We start from the raw sequence: 11,074 nt of genomic DNA on the forward strand, positions 1-11,074 counted from the left end.
AGAGTTTGTAAAGGTTTCTTGTTGATTTTTATTATTTTTTAAACTAATATAGGTTTGTGGGAAGCATTACAAAACATTCAGAATATTAAAACTGATATACTGCATTGAACTTTATATGATGTTTTCTGAAAATCTCAGGGACTTAGTATTATGTATCACAAGTTAATATTTGCGTGGTGCCAGAAATGAAAATGATGTGTCCATAGGCCGACTGGCGGAATACCCTTGCCATTTCTAGGACCTGGGCGAAGTAGAACTGCCTAGGCCCTGTCACAGAAGAGATTGGTCCTGATGCTTTCTTTCATGGTCATCTGGGTTTCAAGAGAGGACTACATGATGAGGTTGGTGGTGTGATCCTGGGGCCCCATGATAAGGGGGAATATGAAGACTGGGGAGTCCAGTGACTCAGTCCTTGGAAACTGAGGATGTTCCTTGCTCACAGTCCTCACCATAGAGGTCAAGGTCTCCAGTTATTTGCATTCTCAACTCTAAGGTATGTTAATGGGCCTGCTGACCCAGCCTTCAGGGTCATGTGTATTCAACCCTGGAAGAAGTAGATTTTAGTGTGTGCAACTGAAAGTGGCGTCATCCCATCACCATAGGTGGCTCCTTCCTCCACAAGAGCAACCCCCTTACAGCTCCAGGCTTGTCAATGTTAAATATGTCAGCATGAAAATTAGGAAAAAGCACTACACTTTGTATGAGTGGAAATTGCTGTAATATTATTTGTGATTAAAAATTAACTTTACGTTAATTATAAATTATTTATTTAGGAAACATGACACTATTTAGAATTTTATTCACCTCCCCCATTAGACTTAGTCACTGCTTTACAGCTAAGTCACTAAACTGATAAGGGGCAGAGGAGAGTGTGCACCTCAAAAACATTTATGAATAGCGTTGCTCTTAAGGATTTCTAGGCACTTTATTTTTCAATTCAATTTGGAAATTGGTGCCCACAAAGCTCAGATAAATGTGCCAGTATCATTCAGTACTAGAAAAAAGATGCAGCGTCCCTGTGGCTTCAGTAGAACTTGTAACTCTAGGACCACATACCTTTGCCAACAGCAATCATTTGGAAATTGAACCTATGAAAACATATAAATAGTTTTCAGGTCAAGATAAAGAGAAATGAAACAGATACAACTCGTTCTTGCTTTTGTATGCATGCGTAAAGCAACTTGACTAGAACCAAATTAACAGGAATTTCTCTCACAAGAACTAGAGTAGCAGACCTAAAATTCCCAAACCAAACTTTTGTGCCAAACCATTAGACTTTGATAATAAAGTGAAAATCAGAAATCCAGAATTAATCTTCATACCATAAAACTGTTGTATCTTTCAAAAAAAGTGAAAACACTTTAATATAATTTATATTGTTTCCACACATTAGATGTAAGAAATAATTTCACTTAATCATAAGTACAATGAATTTGATGAACAAAATCCTAATTTACAAAGCAGAAGTAAATATATGCAGAAGTAGATTCATTATTGAATTATAAAATGAACAGTTCTTGTTAAGATATCATCAGTTTGTTATTCTGCATTTAAGATAATAGAGTGAAACCATTTTGGTATGCTTAATAATATTTATAAGTATTAAAATAATGGAACGTTGAGATTTGAATACAATGACAGTAAACCATTGAAATTTCACATTCACATTATACAGCCATCATCAATCCATAAGTGAATGTTAATAATGTAAAAAAATATAAAATGATTGTAATATAACCATCTAACCATTAGCATATGGAGTTTTAAGACCACTATTTAATCTGCTAATTTGCTCTGAAATATAAACGGCTGTTTTTCTGTCATACATGACATGTCTTTGTGCCTTAATACTTAATTTGAAATGTCCTTACTGTAAAAATATACCAAAGTAAATAAAAAAGGAGACACTTATTTACAAAACAATATTGTATACATATTATATAAATGCAATTGTTTCAAAGTCTTTTTATACAATATTGATAGAATCTGTCATTTTCATTCGTTTGTCATAAAAACTGCAATGCTGCAAAGACAGGCTGTAATTTTGAAATTTTTGTAATTTTGATAAAAATGAATACTTTGGGGCTGCCTTTTAAGATAATGCAGTTTCTCCAAGTATGCTACAAAAAAATGATTCTTTTATTAAAGAAAACCCATTCCCCATTTGGAGGTGTATGAAATTGCACCTGAAGAAAGGAGGAGCTTATTATTTTACTGAATGTTTTTTACTTGATAACATCAGCCATTCAGCCTATTGTATTAGCACCATTGGCATGGATTGTTAATGTAATGTACCAATCATAATAGGAATGGGAATTTGCATATGGTGCACCATTCCTATTTTTGTGGAATTTCATCTTACCAAGTATGCTATCATACAATATAAATTCAAGTGTATAAGGATGATTCAAATGATGGTATATAACAATCCTGCACTTTACCAATAATATATATAGATTTTTCTGTGAATACTAAATGAAACTCTAAAGAAATAGACTTTAAAGCATACTCCTTTAATTCACTAGAACACAAGAAGCATTGCTTTCATTTACCTGCATATGTTGTAATATATATACATATATGAACATAAATGTAATTTGATCTCCCAGTTAAAAAACTCTGGAAATCATAAAACTTTTCATTGTATGATTTATTTTGATGGTTAAATGCCAACCATTGCATATATTCTCTCTTTTAGTTCATATACTGTAGTTTGTGCTTAAGTGACTATAGCATACTCTAGGCTTATAGCCTGTGGTACATAATTTCACAGTTTCAAAATTGTTGAGGGGAAGGTCTTCCATGTTTTAGGAAGTTATGAACCAAATATAAATCTCATGAGCACCCACAGCGATCTACTACCATGGCCGGAATTTTCCCATATATTATTTGTTCTTTGCCATTAAAATATAGCATATTAATTGGAGACATCTTTGTGGGAGTACAGCAGGGGCCTGCTGAACCTCTGGGGTTTGCTTGGTGTACAAGATGAGTATGAGGATATTTTTGTAAAAATACAAATTCACACTCTCCAGAGCAGTAATTGGCCTTATATCTTTTGGGTGCAATTATCCAATCCCATCCAAAAGCTTCAAAATCCACAGTTAGAGGGTAACGACAGCATCGAGATTCTGTTGAGTGCTCATCACAGTCAAGTCCAAAATCTCTTCTGGATCTTTTTGGTGTGTCTGTTACCTTGACTTCTAAAAAGGGATTCTATATGAAAAGGAAAGAACAATCAGGAACATTAATAGATCCTGAAACACTTTCCTACCTCAAGAAGTCGTCATTGAGGAAAGAATCATTTTTCTCATACCATATTTATTTTTAAAAGGCACAGCATTAAGGGATTTTAATTGACTCTAGGCTTGATTTTTCCCTATGGCTCAAAAATATATAGCCGTGATACCAGTACCCCTGTGGCCAGATCTATATCTTTTTAATTTTTGTTTTCCCCAGGTTGAGTGTCCAAATGCCTGGCATATAAGAGATGCTCTGAAAATATTTATAGAATATTTATGAGAAGAAAAGGAAAGGAGGGGGAGGGAGTGAAAGAGGGAGGGAGAGGTTACTCCCTTTTCACACTTGTTGATCAAATATGTTGGCTAAACATGTCCGATGACTCCAGGAGAGGTAGGTATACTCATCCAACCTCTACTCAGAGAAACTTGGATATTAAAGCCAGAACAAAATAGTTACCTCCCAACATTGTATGGATTATAAAGGGGAAAAGGCAGGTAGGGTGATGAAGGCGGTGGTATGTACAGTGGTTTGGAAAGAGAAACCCTAAGAGAGGGAGGGACATATTAAAAAATATTTCCTCTATCCTTTCACTGAAAAATGTTTCCATACAGATATTTAAGCAATAATTTTTTAATCCTTTCCCTGCCCCAATCTTTTCATTCATTTGAAACTTTTTTCATTTTACATGGAAAAATCTGATGAATATGTCATATTAACTATCTGTTTAATAATAATTAAAACCTATCACATCACCAACTTTGATCATTAAAATGCCACCTATAAAAAAGAACATTTTCTTAAATAGTTAATGGTAGTTGTTATCCTATACCAAAATCAAAGTAGACCTAGTAGTTATTGTTACTTAAGATTATAAAAATAATAACAGCACTTTTAAGGTTCAATAACATTTTATGCAGCATATTTAAAGAAAAAGAAAGCATTTGGAAAATGGTATAATCTCTTAAAGAATATGTTTTAATTAAAGTAGATCTGGCTTATTAATTACATATTCTTTATTAATTATATATTTATATTCTTTAAGAGCTAAAAAGATAACATTTATTGATTGCAAATATAATCTTTTGTTGTAAATTATGCTAATAGATGAAAGTAAAATTTATGGTCTCATTAAATAAGTTTTTGAAAACAGAAGTAAACCCAAGCCTAGGTAAGCCAGAGAGTAATTACATTTATATGTTTTAAAATTGTTTTTTATTAATTTTTATAATATATAAAGTACTGTCATCTGCCTGGCCTGATATTAAATTAATTGGCAGTACCTAAGGAAACTCCTGCAGAAGAATGGTGAGGCAGCTCAGAAATAAGCTGGGAAGCACAGGTTAACTAGTCTGGAAATGTCATTTTATTAGCGTAATTCACAAATTAATCTACATATACATCAGTGCATCAACAGCCTACAAAATAATGAACATATTTATCATGAGGGGCCTTAAATATAGTGTATTTAATAAAATATAACCCTAAACATATTGTACTTAGTTAATTGCTATTAATGAAAGCATTTCATTTTCATTATAATTTTTAAAGTTTGTTTTTTTCTGCTTTATTTAGCCAGAAAACTTCAACACATTTCACTCTCCTAGGGGGAAAATGTTTTAATCTGTTGGATATGTACCAGAATCCACTATGAAGATTTCATATTTTTATTCATGTAATCATGTAGCATATCCATGAAAAGCACTTTAGATTTCATTCCCAATTCAAAAGGACTACCTAAGAAGTGAAGGACTATGGGATAACTTTTATTTCATCTCACGCAAAGTAAAAGCATCAAGAGGGTTGTTTCATAGAATATGAAATTAGATACCTATTTTTATTGGGTACAGGGCTCCCATTAGGATAAGATACCTTTGTCTGGCTTAGGAGCTTAGGAAATTGGTGGCTATTTTCCACTATTATTCATTCACATTATGATGATAACATCACAAGGCTCTTAGAATGTGATTTTTAGTTATCACTTACCAGCCCATCTTCTCCTGGTCCTGGGAAGGTTACAGCAAGATCATGACCATTCTCATCTAAAGCTTTGATTTCAATGCCTAAGTTGGATTCAGGTTGTTTGAGCCAATTTTGCAACACTGTCTTCACGTCAATGCTCTGCCAAATACCAGTGCCTGGGTTCATGTCAAGTTTCAGAGATCGGATTCCAGTATACCTTGTACCGTCTTTCATGGGTTTGATGAGTCTCAGGATTTGCACAAACACTGTCGTAGGAGTATTGACGGGTCGCAGATATATCCACAGTTGGGCCTTTACTACTTTATTGTATTGTATTTTAGAGCTAAATTTAAAGAAGCAACATTTGGGTTTTCCTTCCACTTGCATGAGAAGATCAGCTATAAATGAATAGGAAAAGAGTTATTGAAATTATTCCTCATAAAAAAATGAACAACCTCCTTCATAACTCATTGGTGGGCATTTTTTTCTATTGGATTAATGAATGCATATTTAATCTTTTAAAATAAAAATAAACTATGTAGAATTTCATTCATAACTCAGAAAAAATGTCACAGAAAAACATTACTCTAGCTTTTCAGAATTTTTCAGCTGTTTATGAGGAATCTACTCCCTTTCCAGAGAATTGTGGACTAAGGAAAATTCTATGAAGGAATAAACAGTGGATGAAATTTTAAAATGATGATGATTAGAGAGAACAAGAGACACCGTGGAGGAACATCCACTTAGAATTCTTTGGGAATCTGAGTAGTTACACTTACTGAGCAGCTGTACCAATCAGTCTGGTAGAAGGAACCCTTCCCCCAGGCCTGAATTACCTGGGGACAAGACACACTGAGCAGTTAACTGAACCTCAGGAATTAGTAGAAAATATAGTACATCTGTTATGTTTTGGCTCTGGAATAGCCTTTTAAAAAAACAAAACTAAGCAGGTAATTAGCACCAGCATTTAAATGTTGCATTCAGGCTATCTCAAAATTTAGAAAATACTGTCTTAGTGCCAGGCTGTCAATATAAGCAGAAGCACTTAGAAATTTCTTTCCTCTTGGGGCACCCCAGTTGGGACCCCCTCTCGTTTTGAGAGCTGTTACTTTCTGCTGTAATAAAACTATCCTCTGCTGTAAAAAAAGAAAAGAAAAAAGAAAGTAATTTCTTTCCTCTTGTTTTTTCCAAGTTTGTTTATAAATAAGGCACATCTACTCCAGGACTATCTGATAGCAGGGTCTTAAAGGAAAATTATTTGTTGCTTACTTAGAAGGAAAACAGTATTTTGACACTGTTTCAAGTCCAGTTTAAAGTGTATAAAGCAAGATCACAGACTCATGGCACAAAATCTTTCTTGTCATGCCTTCTCTGTTAAGGTCCTTGTCTCCCTTTCTTTGCCTATAATTTTAAACTGACTGCAAAGGAAATGGTATGAAATATATTCTCTTTCAGAAGCAATGTAGATACTGCAGGTAATAGTCCTCCCTCCAATGAAGAATAAAATGATATTTCAGTAGCTCAGTAAGCAATGTTCCTGCTGGAAATATGCAGACTAGGGACTCACAACAATAGTACCATGGTCAAGGTTTAAGTGGGACTTTGTGAATCATCTCTACTTGATTAAAATGTTTATTTCTTAGGCACTTCCTGATAATCAGCTCATGATAGTCATTATGCTTTGTTTGCTTCATCTTTGTTCTTATTAATACGTTACAATTTTTAAAAATATTTTTTCATGCTCTCCAGTGTAATAGCTTTCAAAAATGAATATTTTAATTTATGAAGAACATAAAAACACCGTGAGAAATAGTTTGGAATAGCAGAAGTCATGGTAGGTATTCAGTAAATGCCCAAATAGGCTCAAACATCTACAAATTTCTTCTTTTTTCTATTCTGAGTCAGAAAGCTTATTATTATAAATGCGTATTTCAAGCAACCAAATGCAATTATGAAATTTCATGTAAGTTTTAACATTGCTTGTAGTATCTCCCAATAATTCCCTTAGTGGTATTAAGCTGTGAAGGCATGAGCATGTTATATTTGTCACATTAAACTAAATAGCATTAATGCTATGCAAGCATTTTCAGAAATTAGTCTCATTAATACTTTTCTCATGAAATCTTGAAAAAAAAACAACCAAAAACCCTTTTCCTTCCTACTTACATACAAGCCAACAGCTTGTTAAAAGAGCCTGAAAATAGATCTGTTTCTCATAAACACTAGAACAGTCAGCAGAGTTGTTGCTATACACTAATAGGACTACTTACACTCTGTAGGCATGGTAATGATCGTTTCTGTCGTAGCGTGATAATCATCATCTTCCAAGGAGCCATCACTGCTGTCATCTCTCTGGACATCATACTGATCAATCAGTTCCCGGAGTGGAGGGGCTTTGGGCAAAAGTTGTCTTATAGCATCTTTGCTAATGTTAGGAGCTGTTTCCAGACGAAGTTTACTGAGGATTTGAATTTTTATAGCTTCTATTCTTGAAGATTTAGTGTTTTGTCTCCAAGTACATGCATTACACAGCCCCTCTTTTTCCACATTTTCTTTTTGCTCGCTGTTCTCATTTAGATCCACTGGGCCAGCAACAATCAGCATAAACAGGTAAATAGAAACATAGATTTGCAGTTTTTGCATGATTTTAAAGTCAATACAATCTTTTTCCTTGTTCTTACTTCCTTCTTTTACTTTTCTTTTGCTTTTGAGTAATGCCAAGCAAAATTTTAATGCCTGTACAGTCGGAGAGACAACTTGCCACACCAGTGAATCTTTTATACTGTATTCGAAGTGGCTTTTTATATTCCAACTTTGATGAGACAAGTGTCGTCAGGATCTATGATTGGCTCTTGCTCCACAATGAATCTCGCTGTCAGAGGTTAAAACCCTGTCTGTCACAAGTCACCAAACAGTATTTTGTTACAGTCAAGGGTGAGCTGATTCATTTGAGTACTTCATAAAAGAAATAAATCTGCAAATAATGAAAGATATATGTGACATTTGAAAAATTAAAGTCTATGTTAACAATAATATAAACTATACTTAAATCTTATTAATCTTTTTATGTGAAACTCTTAAGTTATAATTTAAATAAGGAAATCTAATTTACACTTCCTACTTAAAAAGTTGAAATGTTACTTCCTCAAGAATTAAAATGGTTTTAAATTATTTAGGCAAGCATTTGAAGTAAAAAGAATTTTATTTGTTGTATTAAGTTGTTTTTAGTCCTGTGGAATTAGGGAAATACAAATTTAAATTAGGAAGACCTGAATGAAAAGTCAAGATTGTCGTTCTAGTGAAAGATTTTCAGCAATAATTTGAAAAACTTTTCCTGACTAAATTTTTAGCACATGTTGAAAATCATACGTATTATATATGTTGTATTGCACATGGAATTATTTTTAAATGACTTAATATCTTTTATTAATAGGAAAATTGTGCTCAATTATTGACTGATTACTATTGTTGTTTCTTATCCTGACACTGCAGACTAATATTGCTCAGACGATGTTTCTTCATTGTTTATTTCCAACAGAATAATGTCAGCTGGTAGAAAAACTCTGAACTTAGAATAAGAAGATAATGGATTTTATGACTGGCAATGCAGCACTTACCACAGTTTGCCTCAGATTTCCAGTGGCAAAAGTAAAAAATATAATATCTATTCTCTATAAATTATATTAGAATATTGTCAACACATAAAAGGGAAAGAGTACCACAATAAGAGGGTGCCCGTTTTTTTGTTTCCCAATACTGTGATAGGTTTGCACCCCTTTGCCAGCTTCCCTTTTGACCAGAGGGCAGACACCTGGCAGGGATTTGGGGTGAGTCTGCGAGCAGAGAATAGAGCTTTTTGTTCTCTAAATTTAAGTGGCCTCTGTAGGGATCAAACTCTCAACTTTAACTTTGGGAGCCACAAGATCTAATCAAATGGGCTAATAAAGAACTAAACAAACATAGCCAGCAAGAAACAGAAGCTGTTTCCAGGCCACAGGAGATTTCTTCTTCCTACTCCTTTTTGGGAAGCTAAGGGCTCCTAAGAGAGTTAATCCATTACTTTTTTTTTTTTCCCAAGAGGATGCAATGGCTCATATCAAATATTTATTTTTTAGGTCACTACTCCTTTTGCACATTGTATGCTAACTTACTGCCTCAGTGCACTAAAATGCAACTCAGTAACCTGAAAAGTTAATGCATTTTCATCAAATTCTTAAGAGGTATCTACATCTCTTGAGAAAAAAAAATGGCCTTACATAATGCATTAGATTTGCCCATTATTAAAGATTAAGGAAAACCAGACACAGACCAGATGACCTGAAGGATCTCAGATACTCTTTGTTGTGGAACAATGTTAGGGCAGGCTTATAAAGTTTTATTTGTTTGGTAAATTTATTTTTCAGTGTAGAAATCTTTGTAATGTTATAATAATTGTAACATATGCTCCCATACACTTCTGAGTAGTCAAATCTTTTTTTTTATTTGATTAGAATTTGTATAACAGTTGAGAACTCAAGCTCTGAAGTCAGATAGACCTGAGTTCAAATCTCAGCTTTGCCAATTCTTACTATGTAATAACAGTTGAGATTCATAACTTTGCTGATCTTCAGTGTCCTCATAAAGTTTTGGGGGGATGTAATTTAATAATGCATGTAAATTGCTGAATATAGCGCCTGTCATATAGTAAGTGATTGATAACTGGTACATGAGTGCTTGGTTTTTGTTTCATGCAGAGGGGTTTGAGATTATGCTTAAATTTATCCTCCACATGAACTAGAACTGTTTCAGGTTGTAGCTGCCAATTATCATTTCACATAGGCTATCTCTCTAGGCCTCTGAGGCAAATAAAATTTTCTAAGGCTGCCTTATTACAAGGCATGTTTCAGCTCTTTATTCTTACTTACTGGAATACAGTAAACAAAGATGGTCATTTCCACATATGGTCAATGCTCATTATTCATGGATTCCATATTTACAAATTTGTCTACTTGTTAAAATTTATTTTTAACCCCCAAATCAATGCTCATGGCACTTTTGTAGTCAGTCACTCAAATGTGCAGAATAGGGAAAAATTTGAGACTTCTGACACACAGGTTCCCAGCTGAGGTCAAACAAGGCTGTACACAAATGCTCTTTTTGCAATCTATTTAGTACCATTTTTTTCACATTTTTTTGGTGTCCTTTTTTGGATGATTCTGCTGTTTAAATGTCCCCAAGCATAGTGCTGAAGTGCTGTGCTCCTAAGTCCAGGGGGCTGTGATGGCAGGTAGAATGGTGGCTGCAGGGGCTGACAGCAAGGGTGGGGTGGGGAAAGCTGCTGTGTAATAGAGTTCTGGAGACGGACGTGGGTGATGGTTACACAGCAATGTAAATGTACTTAATGCCACAGAGCAGCACACTTAAATACGGTTAAATGGTCAGTTTTATGTTATGTATGTCTTACTACAATGTTTTTTTAAAAAGAAGGATTTGATATGACTTAGGAAAATAAAATTCCTTATGGAAAATATGTGTGTTAGATAATCTTCGTTCAGGCTTGAGTTATAGTGCGTTTGACATTGAGTTCAATGTCAATGAATCAACAATATATATTAAATAAGACATCTTTAAACAGAAACACATAGAAAACAAAATTATACATTGATTAGTTGATGCAAATGCTGTGACTAGGTGCTCACAGGAACCTAACTTTTTATATCCCCTAGGAACAGTGGTTCAGTAATCAGAGTTTGTGGTGACTTTATTGAACATAACTACCATGAATACTGAAAATCAACTAATCAACTATCTAATCAGCTCCCTAGAGGTCAGTATTTTTTTTTTTAAGATTTTTATTGGGGAATTGGGGGGATGGGAACAGCGCTGGGGAATT

The 11,074-nt window shown here is 34.1% G+C and overlaps 1 protein-coding gene across 1 annotated transcript; it reads right to left on the bottom strand.

Moving 5' to 3' along the window:
- Positions 1 to 1,337: 1,337 nt before the first annotated feature.
- MSTN (myostatin) lies at positions 1,338 to 7,972 on the bottom strand. Its single transcript, XM_019626478.1, has 3 exons — positions 7,473 to 7,972; positions 5,227 to 5,600; positions 1,338 to 3,216 (listed from the first exon to the last, which is right to left on the bottom strand). Exons 1-3 carry the CDS (start codon positions 7,843 to 7,845, stop codon positions 2,836 to 2,838), a joined length of 1,128 nt encoding a protein of 375 aa, XP_019482023.1. The 5' UTR covers positions 7,846 to 7,972; the 3' UTR covers positions 1,338 to 2,835.
- Positions 7,973 to 11,074: the final 3,102 nt, after the last annotated feature.

Source organism: Hipposideros armiger, unplaced genomic scaffold (genome assembly GCF_001890085.2).
Source record: "Hipposideros armiger isolate ML-2016 unplaced genomic scaffold, ASM189008v1 scaffold_680, whole genome shotgun sequence".
Taxonomy (NCBI): Eukaryota; Metazoa; Chordata; class Mammalia; order Chiroptera; family Hipposideridae; genus Hipposideros; species Hipposideros armiger.

What these genes read in the sequence shown, in the direction of transcription:
- MSTN (XM_019626478.1), bottom strand. Translation starts at nt 7,845, where the DNA reads ATGCAAAAACTGCAAATCTATGTTTCTATTTACCTGTTTATGCTGATT. An exon ending in CATTACCATGCCTACAGAGT is followed by an intron (nt 5,601 to 7,472) that starts GTAAGTAGTCCT and finishes ATTCATTTATAG; the next exon opens with CTGATCTTCTCATGCAAGTG. An exon ending in GACCAGGAGAAGATGGGCTG is followed by an intron (nt 3,217 to 5,226) that starts GTAAGTGATAAC and finishes CTTTTCATATAG; the next exon opens with AATCCCTTTTTAGAAGTCAA.